The sequence below is a fragment of the Mixophyes fleayi genome, chromosome 3 (genome assembly GCF_038048845.1).
Source record: "Mixophyes fleayi isolate aMixFle1 chromosome 3, aMixFle1.hap1, whole genome shotgun sequence".
NCBI lineage: Eukaryota > Metazoa > Chordata > Amphibia > Anura > Limnodynastidae > Mixophyes > Mixophyes fleayi.
In genome coordinates, this window is record NC_134404.1 from 260,078,998 (window position 1) to 260,099,025 (window position 20,028).

Consider the following 20,028-nt stretch of genomic DNA (forward strand, 5'->3'; position numbering starts at 1 on the left):
TTTGATCTGCCACTAATAGAGAAAGGTGAAGGCCTCATTCTCTCTTTGCCACTGCGTGTGTAGAATGGCATGTTGGCAATTTTTTTTTTAATCGGCACTTAACTTTTCCTCAGTTACACTTCTTTTTTGCTTCAACACAGTAAAATTTTTTTGGGTGTGTATTTTTTTGACTGATTTCAAAAGACTGTGTAGTTTGACATCGCCTTTCCCAGATGACGTACTGGGAACACTACCATCAGGACTAGTGACAGAACCTGGTTGCTCATACTGCTCATATGTGGACTGCTTTGAATCCATTCTGAGCCCAAAGCACTTGTAGTGCTACAAATTGTTTTAGATACTGCCAGTGTCGGACTGGGGCATGAAGGGCCCACCGGGGGCTGCAACGCCAGGGGCTCACCAGAAGGGGGGTGGCCAGCTATCAAAGAGGCAGGACCAGAAACTAGAGGGGAAGTGATCAGCCCACAAAGGACAGCTAGCACCCTAGTGTAGTATAAAAAGAATGCAGTGTGTACATAAAGATTACACAGTCTTGACCTGCCCCATAGATTGGGCAGAACAGTCACCAAAAAAAGAAAAAAAAAAATCAGGATTTTCCCACTAGACTCAGAACATTTGACAGACTCTCCTACCTGTTCTTGTCACCACCTGTGGCTGCTGGTTTCTTTAGTTGCGGCTTGTCTGGATCCTGGAATTTTGGGGGCCCTATCTGGGAAAAAATGGGTACATTTAGAAATTTCCAACCAGTCCACAAAGATAGGTGTTGTAGGAAATCTCTCTTGCAGTACTCTGTGCCACACTCACCATGCAGGGTCATGAGCTGGTTCAGCAGCACTAGAATACATTGGTCCTTTGGAGACTGATCATTACTTCTTAAACCATCTCCTCCTATTTCCAAATCAGGGCACGTTATCAATTAATTAAAACACTAAATACTTTGCCTGTCAACCAAATAGGGAAGCTATGAAGCAGTTTTGTCACATGCACGTGACAAAAACAAAACTACCATGTTAAAGATCTCCAAACATCTGCAATTGTCATCTTATTAAGTGGAGAATTTAAATGAAATACAACCAAACTCACCTATCTCTACAGGATTGTATCAGATAAGCTCCAACAAATTTTTTTTTTTGCTTCACCATACTTAGTGCATATTTTACGGACTTCCAGACGCAAATTACTATAAAGCACAAATTAAAACAAACAAAATAAAATACTAGAATTCAATAAGAAAGACTGGCGGTCAGGGGATGGGAATTTCTGAAAAAGAGGAACTGTTCTTCCCATGGATGTGTCATTGTGTTTGCATGCTAGGATGGCTTATATCAACATAAACAGTTGTCTTTTTGTGTGGAAGCAATCCTCTCCAATCTACCACATTTAGTTACTCTACGTCTAAAGCTAGGTACACACTACGAAAAAAACACAGAAAACAGCCCCGATCAGCCTGCCGATATCTGTGTGTACACACTAGAATGATTTACCTTCAGATCTGTGTGTCTCTCATACATGTGACAGGATCCCTGGCTGAAGCAACATGCTGGCAGCACCAGCACTCTGCGCTGTCCCCTGTGTGTCTCTGTAATAAATCTCCTCCTGGAATGCACTTTGAAGTCATATGCACTCAGGGGTGAAGGGTCTGCACTGAAGTCCCGGCTTTCTGCAGTTTGTCACGCTGTCAAGCAACTTTCTAGTTCCGTCGGGTTAGCTGCAGCAGTGAAGGATTTACTTTGTATCACTAAGTAATACTGGCTGTGTCACCAGTGACTCACAGGTGAATTTAGAGAAAGGACCCAGCGGGGGCGTGGCTAACGGACCCAGCAGGGGGCGTGGCTAACCAGCATCTGGGCCTACCGGTGGATTGTCCGGCTCACCGGCAGGCCAGTCCGACGCTGGATACTGCTGACAAATATGACTTTTTACAGCCAGAAAAAATAATGCAAAAGAATGGGGGACACCCCAAATGCACTTGGAGTGACAGAAACTGAACAAAAACCCTCCTCCCTTCTCCTCTTACTGCTGTAACAACTGGTATTAAGATTAGAATGGTATTGAATAGAAACAATAATGTGTCCAATTACTGCTCTGTCCCTGCGCTGATATAGCCAGTGTGACCTAACCCTGCTTTCTCCCTCTGTCAAATGGCGAGAGGCTGGTATTTATGCTTTTCAAATCTCGCGAGAACCGAGCTCAGAAAAACGAATACGTCACGATGACGTTTTGCCTCGTGTTCAAATCCAAAAGGGCGGGAGAGTATCAAGTGTGCTCGGCTCGGTACTCGGATAGGCTAAATTCGGTAGGATTCGGATCTCGGGGAACCGAGCCCGCCCATCTCTACTATACACACTAACCCAACTTCCTACCAAACGGTCGTATGACAGCTGGTTTGTCTGATTATTGGATGAAAATGCTCCAGTGTGTACCTAGCCCTAGCCTTCCTGCCAGTTATAGCCACCGTGTACTGCACTATTGCTGACCAGCTCTGCTCCTTGCTATCCTGTGGATACTCTGCTTCTGACCCGATTCCTGTTGTGACCTTTAGCTTTGACCCTTCTTGAACGCTGATTGTCCCTGAGATCTTCCTGTTTACTGCCTTAAGCTATAAATAGAGCATATCGGAGCTTGTACACTGTACAAGCTTTTTCAGCGCAACACTATGGCGCCTTACAAATCTACAATAATAATAATAATAATGGCAGGAGAAGTTACATGATCACCTGAACACATCGGATGAACATCTCCTGTGAAGACTCCAAAAGGGAAACTGCAGTCTCATGGTAAGCTTTTTATTATTTTCATTTAAAGTGGTAAACATACTCTCCCTCGTTGATAATGTAATGTAACGTAATGTGTTCAAATATGTCATATTTATTTCTGAAACCACATATGTAATATTTTCTAATATTTTCAATTTCATGCAACTTTGTTTTCTAAAATATTTTATTTTAGCAAAAAAAAAAAATGTATGATATTTTTACATTCACATTTAGAGTACATCTAGGACATGTCTGATCCACACATATAATCCATATCCACCTGTTGAAGAAACTTAATACAGAACATGAAACCTACTTTTGATAATCTGTCAATGTAATTCTCAAGTTTGGACTTATTTCCCTTACTAAATATTTCTTAGTGTGAACACCATGCAACCTGAAAAGGTGTTCCTCACCACAATTGAGGTCACGGACACTACTGAAGAAATATCAGAACGGGTGAACACACTATCATCAGAAGATGAAATTCCAAACATCTGAACCATCTGGTTCATCACCTGAACCAACACAGCGTGAGGAAGAAGGTTGTGACTATGCAAGTTCACAGATACAAGCCACTTGTTCCTCTGTGATTTGCATGGTTCTGAACACTCAGAGACAAATTTTGGCAAATCAAAATCTCTTTGCCCAAACACTTTTGAACCAGGGAATGCATCAAATGGAATATTCTACAGTACTCAGGAATATACAAATATCACAGCATCAAATGTGGGCAACTTTGAATGAAATGTAGATCACACAGCAACAGGCGGCAGCAGCGAGCAATTCAGTTTCCACAAGTCTGCAACTCATAATAAATGACATGATGCGAAGAAATGGCAAAGAAAGTGCTGTGACGCATTACCAACATGCCCGGGTATCAACCTCGGAATCAGCGACGCAAACAGATGAAACTGAAAGTGAACACTAGACAACTTCCACAGAAGAACCACCTCACCATTGAAGAGAGAACAACCTACAGGCCACATCAGGTAATTACACTTGGGGCCAGACATAGATCTGTCCTTCACTCCATGTTGTTTTTGTTTTCACATTTCTTTCATTGGCTGTTTCACCCCTATTTGGCCTCTGACAGGCTTCTTGTCTTGTCTCCATCTTTAATTAACTTCTAGTATGTGTATATGTAATTCTTTTTATTTTTTTATTATCTATTGACAGACATTGGAACTTCAATTCAAGACTGTCAACTAAAGTGTATTGTAACATAACCTCTTTAACTCACAAAATACAGACTGAAGACAAGTTAATCAATTTGCATTTCGAAATGTTGGTATCTTTAAATAAAAGTTAGTTCTAGACATTGTTTTTATAACTAAAAATTTGCTGAGGTAATCATTATAAATCTTCATACTTTAAGCCTTATTATTTTAAATTGATATCTGCCATGTTATAATCTTGTGTAATTTTAGCTAAAAATATATGATATACTATTTTTTTTTTTTCATTCTTGTTTACACCGTGAAAGCAACCAGTGTCCTACAAGAAACTAAGAAAGCCTATAATTGACAACACATTAACTGAATATCATAATGAAGATAATATGCAATAACTTAGAAATGGAAAATTTCTACAAACTCTCTACAGATTTATCCTGCACATGTGTTGTTTGAGCCATGGAACTTGCATTTGAAAATCCATAACACATACTGAAAATAAAAGAGACTGCCCTAAATTTGACATTATACTACAAACCTTTATTAACCATTGTAACATGTTCATTAGACAGTTTTAGGCAACAATTAATCATTGTACAATATTATTAAAAAAAAAAATGTTGATATAATCTATGTTGCTAAATGTTGATTTTAGTATATATTGTTAAGGATTGTCTTTATAATAAACAATTTTTGTTTTTCAAATTACACTGTCTGTACATTGAATTCATTCTTAGTTATTTTTACTGTGCAATTTATTAATATACATAAGTGGAGCAAGGGGGCGGTACAAATGAACACACCAGATTATAGTACATGGATTATTCATGCAAACTGTAATGTGAGTGCAGTGGATATTAACATCCCTATGCAAAATGAATACCATGTTTTTTTCATTTTGGAGATAACACTATACATAGTCTAATTGAATTCTTTCATTTCCATCCCAAATCATTGCACAATATATGAATATATTAATCAAACCCAAAATAAGGACATTATGACATAAGTTGACCAACATTATGTTTAGAAATTGACTGAAACCAAAAGTATTTAACCTACATAGTAAGATTTTAATAATATTATTAATGACCTGCCACTAAAAATCATAAAAACATATTTTAAAGATCTAATAGCAGAATATACACAATACAGATTTATATTTAACGTTAAAAACTGGTAATGAACTAACGGAGGCTCTAAATGATTTTTTTTTACTTTAAATAAGACCCCTGATATATCACCATTCACAGTCTGGGAGGCGCATAAAGTTACAATCCGAGGGTAACTTATCAGTATATCCAGTATATTCTGCCACTGTGTCCGGTCCTGAGTCTCCTGCCACTGTGTCCGGTCCTGAGTCTCCTGCCACTGTGTCCGGTCCTGAGTCTCCTGCCACTGTGTCCGGTCCTGAGTCTCCTGCCGCTGTGTCCGGTCCGGAGTCTCCTGCCGCTGTCTCCAGTTCCGGTTAAACTAATTGAATAACAAACATTAAATTACTGCAGACACACAGGTTGACATCTGTAACTTTCTGCTATCAATCAGACAATCTGTCATAGTGTAAATAATTACGTAATGTAGGTAAATAGTCGCACCTCACAGCAGTCTATATAAAAAGTCAAATCGCCACTTATTATTACTGAATAAGTTTGCTAATTTGTGGTATATAGTTGGATTTGCCTGGCTCTTTTACAGAGAACTGCTTTTGCTATATACCTCTTTGGGATACCTGCTTGCCATTCCACTGGTATCCACCTTTGTGAACAATCTCAGCAAATTAGAGGAATTTCTTTAAACGCGGATTATCATTCTATAGAAATTATGGCAACTGAATCTGTTTCCCTAGTGCCATCTCAGAAAGGTGGAAATCTACTTAACATCAATGGATTCCTTTTCACCAAGAACAAACAGCGTGGAGAAAGGTGCTATAGGCGATGTAACGAGTTCAAGAAGATCATCAAAGTGTGACAACAGAAATGCCATCAACAAGCACAGTGTACATGCTATATCGATCTGCTCTCAGGCAATCGGTGAAGAGGGTTAAACTTGCTGACATGCCGGCACAGCCAACGTCTATAAACGAGATCAATATCCCTGACAATTGAAAAGAAATCGATGGAGAGCAATTTCGCGGGGAGCAACCACATTTGGGAGCTAACAGGAGGCCTCATATTGGGTGATGGATGACACCTTCAAAACGTTCCCAATATTATTTAGGCAGATCTACACCATCCATGCTATGGTTGGTACAAATCAAGACACCAGACGTTTTGTGCCCCTGGCTTATGGAATACTTTCGAGTAAAAGCCGGGAGTACTATCAAAAGTTTCTAGACGAACTCCAGAATTTTGCCATGGAATTTGACATCGACCTGGCACCGTAATATATCCTCACTGATTTTGAAATAGCTGCAATAAATGCCACCCAGCTCGAATTTGGAAACTGTCAACACAAACGTTGCTTGTTTCACCTGGGTCAGAACCTTTACCGAAGCATCCAAACAGCAGGATTAGCTCAGCTGTACGGCACTAACCCTGGTTTTGCACTCCGCATAAGGCATTTGCAAGCCCTTGCCTTTATGCCCCCGAACGACATCTCAGATGCCTTTGAGGAAGTTACCCGAAAATGCATCGGTGGTAATCGTTTTAATGATGACCACAAATCTGACACAGAGGAGGCCTACAAATAAAATCCGAATTGACCAAAAAACGATTTTACTATAAACAGACTTACTCAAAACCGACGCTGCAGATCTCCTATCGCACCGCAACTTATTCTGAATGGACAGCTCTCCGGAACAACACTTTCATGTCATTGCGACCTCTATGAATGTTAATTTAAAGCGGCATTGTCGGGTTAAGTGTTTAAACACTTAACCTGCAGGGTCCCGACATTGGCGCTTTAAATTAGCATTCACAGAGGTCGCGATGACATGGAAGTGTAGTTCCGGAGAGCTGTCCATTCGGAATAAGTTGCGGTTTTGAGGTAAGTCTGTTTATAGTGAAATTGTTTTTGGTCAATTCGGATTTTATTGGTAGGCCTCCTCGGTGTCTGTATTTTCATCATCGTTAAAGCGTTCCCAACCCAAATGCACAACCAGTTGTGAAATATTTTGAGGAAAATTATGTTCTTGGTAGACATTGCGAAAGAACTCGCAGCCAATCTACAAGAACAGCACGTTTGTTCCCCCCCAGAATGTGGTCAATGAATGAAAATAACAGGTTGGGCATTCCACGAACAAATTATAAATTGGAAGGTTGGCACCGGCAGTTGAACAGCATATTGGGTGGGAAGAAGTTAGGTGTGTACAACCTGACCACCTACTTCTTTAAAGAACGAAACACCACAAAAGCCCAAATACAGAAGGTGACTGCCAACATTCGAAGAACACCACCACGACGGGAGCAAAAAACACGGGAAACTGCATTACAAACATGCATTAGCCAGAGGGAAACAGTGGACCTCATGACATATTTAGTAGGGATCACCTACCACTTATAAAACTGTTGTACGTGAAATGAAAAGAGTTTGACCGAAAAGTAGCCAGTAAGTGTGCATTTAGAGCAATATCTGAGCATGTGCAATGTTGACCAATGCACTACCAAAATGAGCACCTAAGTGATGTGCCTGAGGTGGTCTTCAAAGAAGTCTGGATGTCAGCTTGCCTCCCACAAACTGCCCGTAAATCTGCACTTAGAGCAATGTCTGAGCACTGCGCTACCACATGTTACAAATAACGTTTTTATTACATTTTTATATTAACTGTGACCTTTTTCTACATATGAGAAAAGGGACATGTTGTATGCTAAGAAGAGGAGGGTGCTGAATAAGAATTACCACAGGTTGAAGAGCATTTCAACAATCGAAAGGATATATAAAATACTGTGGATGGAAAGTATTTAATGACCAATATACTTTGGTTATTTTTATAATAAATTTTGTGCTTTCAATTTTTTGGATATAGGGAAGACAGTATGCGGCAAAGGAGCAAGTGTCTTTAAGATTACATTAAAGGATTAATCAATACACATGGAGAAGATATGAGCATTAAATTATTATGGACTACAACCAGAGTGAATATATGTATTAGATTTGACAATGAAAATGTCATATTATTTGTGGATAAAGCAACACTGTATGTTATTTTTAACATACAGTTGGCAACACGGTGGCTAAGTGGTTAGCACTTCTGCCTCACAGCTCTAGGGTCATGAGTTCAATTCCAGACCATGGTCTCATCTGTGTGGAGTTTGTATGTTCTCCCTATGTTTGCGTGGGTTTCCTCCGGGTGCTCCGGTTTCCTCCCACACTCCAAAAACATACTAGTAGGTTACATGGCTGCTATCAAAGTTGACCCTAGTCTCCTTCTCTGTCTGTGTGTGTGTATGTTAGAGAATTTAGACTGTAAGATCCAATGGGGCAGGGACTGATGTGAATGAGTTCTTTGTACAGCGCTGCGGAATCAGTGGCGCTATATAAATAAATGATGATGATAGGACAGATATTAGATTGGATGAAGATTAGGAGTTTTTCTTATACGATCCAATGTACAATAAAGAAGAATAACATAGTTATTATAATCTCTATTTCATACAGACAACTAATACAAAGACAAAATGGGGTCCATCACTGCTATCCATGAATATAACTGGCATATCGTGGAGTGATGGCATAGGGCCTTCCATTTCCTAATCAAATGTAAGTACTTATTTTTTAGGGCTATGGTAATGATATAACATATATTTTTGTAGTTATGATTAAAAATTAGAGATGTTACAGTGATTGAAGTGCTTTAAACATTTACATTTAAAGTGAGTCTAGGAATATTGTTAATATTTTCTATACAGTTTCTTATACTAACAATGTACTTTTTATTTTTCAAAAATACTGTGAAAATGAAGAATTGAGAAGAACAGATTTATCTGCCCAATCAATGGATTTGATGCATTTGATGTCAATGTACAATAACAGCATTAATGCAAGTGTTTTTAATAATGACAACATTAATAAATTAACAGTAAAATAACACATATACAAAATAATGTGCCTGTGCAATGCTTACATGATAAAATGAACTATGTTATAAATAATACTTGGTTGTGTGTAAAACAGTGACAATTTTTTAATATAAAAATAAGAAAGAATTCGATTAACATGTATATAAGAGTATTGTACAATATGGTTGTAGAGAATTTTTGTTAAAGAATGGTTGAGAATATAATAATAATAAAAAATATATATTTAATGTTTAAAACATATAAATTACAAGGTATGCATCAATGTGTTTAAATTTACATCACAATTAATATAAACATAGACAATTATACTACAGCAGTTACAATAAAATATTGGTTATTAACAACAGTTCCTCCAAAAACAAAAGATTAAGGTCTAATTAAATGCCATTTATAATCAAAATGAAACAGCAGACGTATTATTGCTATTAAAGACATAGTAACTGGCGTAATTCTTTGTGAGTACGACAGAAAAGGGTAGTAGTAAATATGGCTAGAGAATAAATGAAAACATACAGTCGGAAAAAGTATATACGTTAATCTAAGTTCAAAATTACGTTAGAAATATTATGACCCAAACAACTTTCAATGTCAATGATAAACCATACTTGCCAACTCTCCCGGAATGTCCGGGAGACTCCCGAAATTCGGGTTGGTCTCATGGACTTCCGGTAGAGGAGGCAAGTCTCCAGCATCCCGCAACTACCTTCCCGATATGACGCAATTCGCGGTGAATCGCGTCATTTTGGCCCCGCCCGTGACAGAACGGCATGTCCGTCGTGGGGACCAAAATGACACGTTTGGCCACGCCCCGACCCCTCCCGCCCTCCAGTAACGCCCCTCTCCCGGATAGAACTTGCGCCAAAAGTAGGCAAGTATGTGATAAACTAAATACGTTACAACAGATTGGGAGAGTGTAATGTTTGATAAAGCAAATATAGAATGTAGTAGTCTGGTACATATGGAATTACATAACTATTAATGATATAAATTTCACTATTGCCGTTTTCATACACCTATTTTTAGGGTCAATACATTGGCTTTTTATTTTTAGTAATAGATTATCAATTTGGGTATGTGTACAAATATAATGAGTAGGGTTTATATCTCAGTAGTGATGTTTTGGGTAGACATTAATGTTGTGTTAATATTTTATGTAGGAATTCATTTAGTAGTACTTTCGGATTTGTAGTTAATATTTCATTTTTATTTTGGTAGGCATTTATGTAGTGTCTGTAATATTGATTGTCAGATTTTTTTGTAGTGATTTTAATATTTGTAGGTATTATTTCGCAGTAGGTATTTCTTGTGTTGAAATTCAGTACTGTCATTCACCTTTATTGTAGTAATTTATTCTATTGTTATTTCACATTTGTAGGGATTTTATGCATGCCCGCATATTATGTGGGGACATACCTCGCGTCTATTTTACATTGCATCTATTTAGCTGCCACGATAATGTACTTGTAGGCATTTTCGTGTCGTTTATTTGGTTGTCATTACTTTCAGTGTCGGGAACCCAACCCGCAGTGGAGAGGAGGATGTGCCAGGGGTAGAAACACTAAAGGAGCGGTTTGATAAGTAGGAATGAACCAAGAATGAACTGTGTCACGAAGGCCAATGTAGTGAAAGGTGTGTAGGAGAAGAGGGTGATCAAATGGTGATGATGATGATGATCAACAGTGTCAAAAGCAACAGAGAGGTCCAGGTACATGAGTATGGAGAAATGACCCTTAGAGGTATATTTACTAGACTACAGGTTTGAAAAAGTGGAGCTGTTTGCAATCATCATCAACCAATCCGCAACCAATCAGATTTTAGTTATCATTTATTAAATACACTCTACAAAATGACAGCTAGAATCTGATTGGTTGCTACAGGCAACATCTCCACTTTTTAAACCCTTAGTTTAGTAAGTATATCCCTTAGACTTATCAATAAGTACATCATTGATCATTTTTGTGAGAGCAGTTTCAGTGGAATGTTGGGGGCAGAAGTCTAATTGCAGAGAGTCGAGAATGGAATTAGAGGAGAAAAATTGAGACAGGCAAAGGGGAGGAGAGAAATAGGGCGGTTGTTGGAGAGAGAGGCTGGATCAAGAGATGGTTTCTTTATAATTGGTGAGATGAGCACATGTTTAAAGAAGGATGGAAATGTGCCAGTGGAGAGAGACAGGTTGAAGAGGTGAGATAGAGGTTGGCATGCAGTGGAGGAGAGGGAGCGGAAATGTTGGGAGGGAAAAGGGTCGAGGGGACAGGTTGTAGGGTGAGATGATGAAATAAGTGCAGAGACTTCGTCTTCAGTTACTGGAGGGAATGAATTAAGGGTGGATTGGGGAGTGTAGGTAAAGGTGGGTAGAGTGGGTGAAGTGACTGGAATTTGGCATGAGGAAATATCTAATTGTCGAATGGTGTCGATTTTGTCTTTGAAATAGGTGGCAAAATCATGGGCTGTGAGGGAGGAAAGAGGAGGTGCAGGTGGGCAGAGAAGTGAGTTGAAAGTGGCAAAGAGACAACGTGGGTTAAAAGACTGGGTAGATATTAGAGACTTGAAGAATGTTTGTTTGAAAGGGCAGTGCTATAAAATGAAAGGATGAATTTATAGTGGAGGAAATTGGGATAGAAACAGGACTTCCTCCAGTGGTGCTCTGCAGTGTGGGAGCATATTTTCAGGTAGTGGGTCTGTTTGGTGTGGCATGGTTGGGGTTTAGATCAACGGAGACTATTGGGTAAATGTATTAAGCAAGAGAGTTTTCCGGCGGGTTTGAAAAACCAATTAGATTCTAGCTATCATTTATTTAGTACATTCTACAAAATGATAGCTAGAATCTGATTGGTTGCTATTGGCAACATCTCCACTTTTCAAACCCGAAGGAAAACTCTCAGCTTGATACATTTACCCCTATATGTAGTAGCTGGAGCTGCATTGTCTAGGGCTAAAGTGAGTGTTTGTTATAGATAGAGGCAGCCTGATTAGGACAGGCTTATGCCTAAACCCTAGGTTCCCAAACTGGGCGCCGCGCCTCCAGAGGTGCTGCGGCGCTGTCACAGGGGTGCCGTTAACAGGAAGAGGGAAAAAAAACAAAAAAAACTTACCATGCCTGACATTCAGTAATAAGCGGCAGGAGAGAGGATGCTGGGTCCCGGGCGCCGCCGAATTGGTAACATTTTTTTCTTTGTTTTTTTTCTCTCTTACTGGCCATGGTGGGAAGCAAAGATGCAGAGAGGGCATAGCGAGGATGCAGCGGAGCACAGCGAGGATGCAGAGGGGGCACAGTGTATTTTTACATACAACTAAATAAGTTTTTCTGTCCTGACCTAAATACTTATTACAATTTTTGACCTAGCTACTTATAAATTGGGACTGCTCGGTAATTATTTTTGAGGGGTGCCTTGAAAAAATTATGGAGACTCTAAGGGTGCCGCGAACTGCAAAAGTTTGGAACCACTGGCCTAAGCCATACAGAAAAATCCATTTCCACATGGTTTAGGGCTTATAGACTCCATAGTTAAAATGTTATTATTGGCAGATATGGTGATAATATGGCTCTCTGGTATTTTAGTGCATTTTTGAATAACAAAGTGCATAATTTAATTTTCATCCATACTAGAAATAAACAGACGAATATATAAATAAATGATGATGATAAGGTGATTTGAGGATATCCACAAATTTTAAAGGTGGGTAGCAATACCCATTACTCTCAGATACGAATCTGTTCCAACAGCGCCTCCAAGTATCAGAATGAGTGGCCGGAATTATGGGCTGCTCCGTACTCCAATCATAGTGACACCACCATCATCAACAACAACTGCTGTGCTAACACAGCACCACCTAGCGACGAGTTCTAGTTTCGCCTTTAAGAATGAGGAAAAACGATTCCCGACGAGCGACAATCTAAAAACGGCGAAAAAGTAAATGTAACTGATTCCTGAAACAGCTAACTGTATGGCACAGAAGTTTGTAGATGTTGTTTTCCTTGAAGAGATGACATATCCTTTGGTACGTCCGGGCACTGGCTTCACAAATATGGCGCTGTAATATAGACAGTATATTTTTGCAAATTAACTCTTTTCTTGCGTACGTAATGACGCAATGGACTTTTATTCAAAACTACGGACAGTGTTATGAATTTGGCATTGACCCTTTTCGGTTACCTTACACTGTTTGCCTAGTTGCTAAGATACGGGGCATTTGCTGTCTATGCTGCCAAATATCAACTTGTGCAATAACACGAGGTAAGAAATGCACATTGTGCATTTACCCAAGATTCTTACTTAGAATTATTGAATTCTCTAAGTAGCATATCATGGCTTCTGTGCATAACCTGGGCGCATTACAGCTTTACCATGTTTGCCAAGACCGCACCATAAGATAAATACAGTACATTTCTTGTTTATTATGTGCTTGCAGGCTGTGCTAATCAAAATGTTGACAGACAATCCTGTATTGGAAGAGCTCCGTTGCACTATGGTTTCTGAGACTCGATCCACAGTATCCACTACTCCTCTATCTCATGTACAGTTTGCATGCACCCACCAGTACTGTGCCTTCACACTAAATGGAAATGAGCTTTGTATCTGGAAGACTGATAGTATTCATGAAGAGGTAATGGCTGACTAGTGAAATCAAAATTTCTATTTATCAGTGAGCAAGTGAAAATATTGCTTTAGATGAAATGCAACATATGATGCTCCCTCTTTATTACACACGATTAAAGTAAACCAAAACTGGTGTCATAGCAAGGGTAACCTTATAAAGAGGGTAATATATACTCAGGGTTGCATTAAGACGTTTATGGACTAGGACACAAATCACATTAGTTGTCCCCAATTTTGTTCAGAAAACAAAAATTAGGACTTAGCAAGCTTTCTTCAGGGCAAAAACATGTTCACTAGTACAAGTTAGTCTGTGTAAAGGGTTATTATTTGAATTTGAGGGACAACATTACAAATTTGAGCTAATTTTATTCTAGTAATCTCCATAAAACACAGAGCATTTGGTTACTTCTGAATAATACAGAAAATATTCTAGTGACATCGGTACAATACAGATAGTGTTCTAGTGATTGATATACAATACAGAAAGCATCTTCATAAATTATGTATATAGTATAGAGATAAAGTATTCTAGTGATAAGTATGATAGTACAGAGAACATTCTAGCTACCTCGGTGCAATACATAAGCCATTCTAGTGATCTTTATGCAATACAGAAAACATTCTGGTGGCATCTCTGCAATAAAGCGAGCATTCTAGTGACTTCTATGCAATATAGACAGCAATCATGTGACCACCACACAACATATTGCATACTACTATCTAATGCCAACCCTGTTAAGAAGGTCACTTTTAAAATGCAGACCCCCAAATCTCAGTTGTACTTTACAGGACACCTAAATTTCTGGTCAGTGCCTATATAATGCAGAACACACCAACTTTCTGGTGAATTTACTATACAGATCTCATGCCTATTGTCACAGTTTAGAGGTCTAGGAGTGTCCAAAGTGTTTGCCCGGTTTTAGAGCCACCCTCCTTGAGGTGCGGAGTCTAACGGAGAGGGATGTTTTCACCAGGGACTTCTGCAAGGGAAGTATGGACTTGGCAACTCCCTAACCGCAGGTTGCAGTCCTCTCAGAGGCTAATGGGCGAAACCTGAAGGAGAGCCTAATATATTGAGGAACAGGAGGTTTCAGGATATAGGAAACCAGTGAGGAACAAGGTGAAGATGTTCTGCAGCAGTGGTTACCAAGGAGGTCCTGTGGAGCTGAGAAGCGCCTATGGGTCAGGAACAATGAGGAGAAGATGTTCTGCAGCAGCAGCTGCCGAAGAGGTCCTGTGGAGCTGAGAAGCGCCTATGAGTCAGGAACACTGAGGAGAAGATGTTCTGCAGCAGCAGCTGCCGAAGAGGTCCTATGGAGCTGGTAGCTGAACAAGCAATAAGGCACTGGAGAATGTACAACAGGATAACAAGTGAAACAGAAGCCAGGACTTGGATACGTCTTACCAGGAGGAGAGACCTGAAGATATGGCACTTTGCAGGGGGTGCCACTTATAGTGGATCTGCAGCTGATTGGTGTCTGGAACATGAATGAATGAAAATGCCGGGTTCGCGTCTGCAGCAGAGACCGCGGCGTTCGCCCAGAGCGGATTAGTCGGGGAGAGACAGGTAAGTAAATGCCCGTCTGATCAGCGGGTCTGAATGGTGACACCTATGCTAACTTTACTAAACAGACCACAGATCTCTGGTGCTTTATAATGCAGGACTCTCCACTATATAATCCTTAATTTCTGCTTTGGACAAAATGAAGATCTCTGGTGCACCACGATATAAGACCCAAATGTATTATTGATCCTACTTTCTCACGCTGTCTTTTAGTGCGCTGATAATGATACCCAGCAGATATCTCCCAGCATTCTGGATATTCTGTCCTTTCACCAATTAATTTGTGGGGACCTCTTGACACTCTGATCATTGAATGTATAGCATATTCTAGCAATCAGCGTGTTGGGAGCTGTCTAACCGAATAGGTGTGGCAGAAGCCATGATACCCAGCAACTGTACTGCTCCACAGTTAATGGCTGCAACTGGCCACCAAGATGTTCCCCATCTATTTTGTTTGTTTTTATTAGGGATCATAAACACAATAAGATTGGCTTGGAAGCATCCTCTGCCTGCCTCTTGGACACTGGGTGTGGACCTGATCTAGCTAAGGTGACTTGGCCCAAGACAGTTAAAACTATATTGGCCAGGGAGACAGATGCCACTCTACCCCCCCTTCCTCCCCAACTAAGCAGACCTCTGTCTCTTGTCTATTACTGAAAAGTGTAATAGTGGGTCGTCTGTCCTGGTGGGGTCAGGACATTTGGCCTTGTTTCCACCTTTAGTAAATGGCCAAGCATATAATTTGTACATGCACGTTTATGCAAAGAGGAAACAGATAATAATTATGGGTAGCATTATAAGAGGTGTTAGTATAAAGAGGGACAATTGTATCTCATAGATGCAAATGTTTAAACATGACCCCCTGAGACTATTTTCTGCACATTATGCATTGCATGCAGATATAGGGTACAAAAACTCCTTACATTTCCATATAATTTTATTATTTTGTTTGTATTACGTTCCCACCTGATTAAGTAGAATATTTCCTTATGCTTCTGATAGGTGGATGATAGGGATGTGTGATTCGTGGTACCGTTTTGCAAGTTTGGTGGTCTTGTCCCATATTGTCTAATTATTTGTCCTCCTTACGTACCTCAATTCGCTCAATTTTCTTAGTTGACCTCCCACTCTTGTCCAAGTATTTCCTTCTTTCCTTGGACCCCCCCAGACTAAGCACCAAATAAAGCTACCTCGCCGTGTACTAGTGGCGGATTGGAAATCCCTCACTCCTTTCTCTTTTGCTGCAGAGACTACCAGAATATGCTATGTATACCGCATGGAATACATGACAGACATTATGAACAATTCTGCCAAATCTTTCTGCAAAACATATATAATAACATTTAATTACCATTTGTCCTTTAGCTTAAATTCTAATATTTAGTTTCTATTTTCTTACTGGCTGTTCGTATATTTCTTCTATATTTCTTCGTATATTTCTTCTCCACCCATTGGGCTTCACATTTACCACTCCCTTTTTTTTCACATTTACCACTCCCCCTTTCCTCTCTCCCTCTCCCTTCTTTTACACCCTCAGTAGGGCTCATTCATGCTTCCAGTCTTCTATACAGTTATGATTAATGAAAACTAAATGATTAAAGTTTGCCATAGCTATTTTTAAAAAGCCAGTTGGAGCTAAGTTTTGAAAACACAGGAACATAAACATTGGTCACAGTAAAGAAAGCCAAATTTTAAATTAATGACTAGTTCTGTTTAACCTACTGTGTATTAGCCTGTAAGACAATGGGGTTCTACGAGCATATTAGCCTAGGGCTATATGTAATTTACTGTATTGATTCATATTTCACACTGCTTCTGGTACTATTTCCCTCATTTTTGTATTGCTCTCTGTTTCTATTATTGATTTTGTCAACCATGAAAAAATAATGTTTAATATAAATAACAACCCAAAAAAACTCCCTGCATATTCCTTATGTTTTTCCAAATCATCAGTCATCATCATAATCCTAAATTACATAGGATAGGAACAGATACTGACTAAAACAACCGTGAACAAGAAAAGAAGTTGCGCAAAGGAAAAGACACCTAGATCTAAAATACAAGTTGATTTCTAGAAATGGCACTTCTACAATAAGGACATTCAAACATATATAAACTTTTCAGGAGCTTATTGAAGCTTTAAATTTTGTTGTGTTTTGAGGGTTATATTTTACAGATTAATTTTAGCAAACATTAGAATAGACTAGAAGGAATAGAATAAACAGCAGCCTCTGGGATTGTCCTGACTTTTGTATTTTAAATCACCGGTGCACCTGCTCATTAGTTCAAATTTTACATCTTTTCTATTATGTTTTCCCTTGTTCTTGTAGTTTCCAAATCCCTGTGTAGAAATGCTCGAAAATTTCAAACCAGTTCAAAATTCAGTTGAATTTCACCAGTTCGAAGGTCCGAACATGTTCACGCTACAATCATCTATAGGTCTGAAGTTGAACATACAATTAGAAATTTGCTGTTTGTGGCCAAGATTTGCCATTTCAGTTTTGTGTTTACAGTTTGCATTCACTCTTCACATTAAAACTAGTGTTTTTAAATATTTTTTATTTTAAAACACTATTTAAGTAACATAACAAAAATAACAATAACAAAGTCACTGTTCACATTCAGTGTTTTGCAAAAAAAAAATAAAAAAAGTATAATTTTAAGCTTGCAGGTGTTTGGATTTTTTTAATTTTTTTTAATTGCTAAAGAATGCTAGAAATTCCAGCAGATTTTCAAATTATTGTCTCAATTCGTTAAACTGGTTCAAGAATCCATCTGTGGCCGTTTTGAGTATCATTAATGGGGGTCATCATTAATGAAGTAAAAACATATCTAATAAACAGTGTTGGAATTATCCTCTTGGTGTCATCTAAAAAGACCTCTCCATTCATAGGCTGTAAAATTGGAAATTTGTTATACCTTGTATAGAGGATCTTAAAACTTAAGTTATAAGTCGATCAATCCAATTTAAAAACAAAGAGAGAAAAAAATCTTAAATATCAGTACTTGAATAATAGGGAAAAGTAGCCTTAATCAGTGGTATATAGGACAGACCTAGCGGTTTGGGCAGGTTGCTGTCACCAAGCCACCATAAAAAAACATATTTAACAAATCTCTCACAGCAATGTTAGTATAGCTAGTGATAGCTTTTTTTTTTTTAAAATTTTTTTTTATGAAACTATTGGGCTCCCAATCTGGAAAATGGTATTAAAAACAGTTTATAGTAAAATACTATAAAAGAGGAAACTAACAAATAATATAATCAACTCAAAAGACGCAATCATATGATCTAATTATTTCAATTTCACAGCTTTATTTAAAAAGGTTTTGTAGTTATTTAACCCCTTCACACACATTTGCAGGTATGTTTTATTTGTTGTGTCTTCTGTAGAGATGGTCACTGACCCCCGTGTTTTGGTTTTGTATTCGGTTTTGGATCTGGATTACCGTTGTGTTTTGGTTTTGCAAAACCGCCCTTGCGTGTTTTGGTTTTGGTTTTGTTTGGTTTTGTTTTGCTATTTGTTAAAATAACATAATTTAGGTATTATTTTGTAGCTACATTATTATTAACCTCAGTAACACTAATTTCCAGTCATTTTTTTTATTCAATTTTGACCACCTCCTATGTCACAATATTATTTTCATACACTTGAAAAGAAAAATTGCTGCAGTTCTTGCCAGTTATAAGAAAAAGGCCACTGTCATGCCTGGGCATAAGACCAGATATCCACCTCTTAAGTGTGGAATTATTTTTACACAAATTCTGACAAGAGTTGTCTATCCATTTGTAGCGTTTTTAAAGCCACACTCAGTAGAGGTAGGGACCTTAACCATCTGGGATCCTCATCCATGTTCCGTCATTTTTCAGCAAGTTCCTGGAAAACTGTTGAGAAAATCAGAAATTTAGGTTAAAAAAAATAACAAGAAGCAGTCCAGCATCATCTGCCTCCCTTCTCTCATCTACATCCCAGCACCTGCAATCTTCCCCCCCCAACACCTTCATAATCAATATCCCCTGAACCAACAATTGGTAGTTAAGCAATCCTTTGCAAGAGGAAGCAAGAATGAAACCTGTCACCCAGTCGCAAAGCGGATCACAGACGCCCTGGGTACTATGCTAGTGTTAGATCTGCGTCCAATGTCCACTATTAATACAGTTGGTTTAAGACATTTAATTGAGGTGTTCTGTCCCTGTTAGCAAATGTCATCACTATACCATTTTACTAGAAAAGCCAATTCTCTCCTGTACCGGAAAGTTCATAAAAATTTCATTATCGGGCAACAAAATGGCATTCTACCCACTGTACACTTAACCACTGTTACGGTGCTGGTAGTTACAGGTCTGATAGTCAGAGCAGGCCTGTACACGACCAGATGCTGAGTCTACTAGGTTCAGAATAAGGAGACAAGACACGATGTAGTTCTTCAAAACTTCAATGAAAAACATATATATATATATATATATATATATATATATATATATGCAGATGATGATATGCAGATGTCAATTAGCCACGGCGGAGCGTGACAAGGATAAACACAATAACAGTCTTGTTATATGCACATGAACAGACTTGCAGCAAGCTGTGAATCAGTAGAGGCACAATAGAGAGAAAACAAAGTCTTGGTAATACGCACAAGATGATTCTTGCAGCAGGGAAATCCCAGTAGAAGTGCTCCAGCACTAGGTAGAGAACTGAAACTCATACACAGGAAGACACAGGATACACAGGAGTCCATGGAATCAGGCTAGCAACAAGTTGCACTGACAGTGAGCAGATGTCAGTGCTGAATTTAAATAGGGCAGGTAAAGTGACCACGCCCTGAGGGTGAGTCATGTGATGCACAGAAAAACAGAGCAGACAGGGAAAGTAACAAAACCTGGTCAGGATTGTTACAGTACCCCCCTCCCTAGGG

At 38.9% G+C, this 20,028-nt stretch overlaps 1 protein-coding gene and 1 long non-coding RNA gene across 4 annotated transcripts in view; one reads left to right on the forward strand and one right to left on the reverse strand.

Moving 5' to 3' along the window:
- Window positions 1-637: 637 nt before the first annotated feature.
- LOC142142945 (uncharacterized) lies at window positions 638-1,715 on the reverse strand. The gene is made up of 3 exons (XR_012689415.1): window positions 1,485-1,715; window positions 805-888; window positions 638-709 (listed from the first exon to the last, which is right to left on the reverse strand). It is a non-coding gene; the product is annotated as an uncharacterized LOC142142945 (long non-coding RNA).
- An 11,356-nt stretch (window positions 1,716-13,071) lies between these two features.
- The window catches only part of WDR27 (WD repeat domain 27), a 449,814-nt gene continuing 442,857 nt past the window's right edge, over window positions 13,072-20,028 (forward strand). For 2 of the 3 annotated variants that reach the window (XR_012689733.1, XM_075203516.1), the window contains exons 1-2: window positions 13,073-13,184; window positions 13,360-13,554. Coding sequence is in view for 2 of the 3 variants with exons in the window: in XM_075203516.1 (XP_075059617.1) it covers window positions 13,375-13,554 (180 nt within the window). In the remaining variant the exon portion in view is untranslated. Of the gene's footprint in view, window positions 13,185-13,359; window positions 13,555-20,028 lie in introns of all 3 variants that reach the window. The other variant, XM_075203518.1, reaches the window with a different exon arrangement.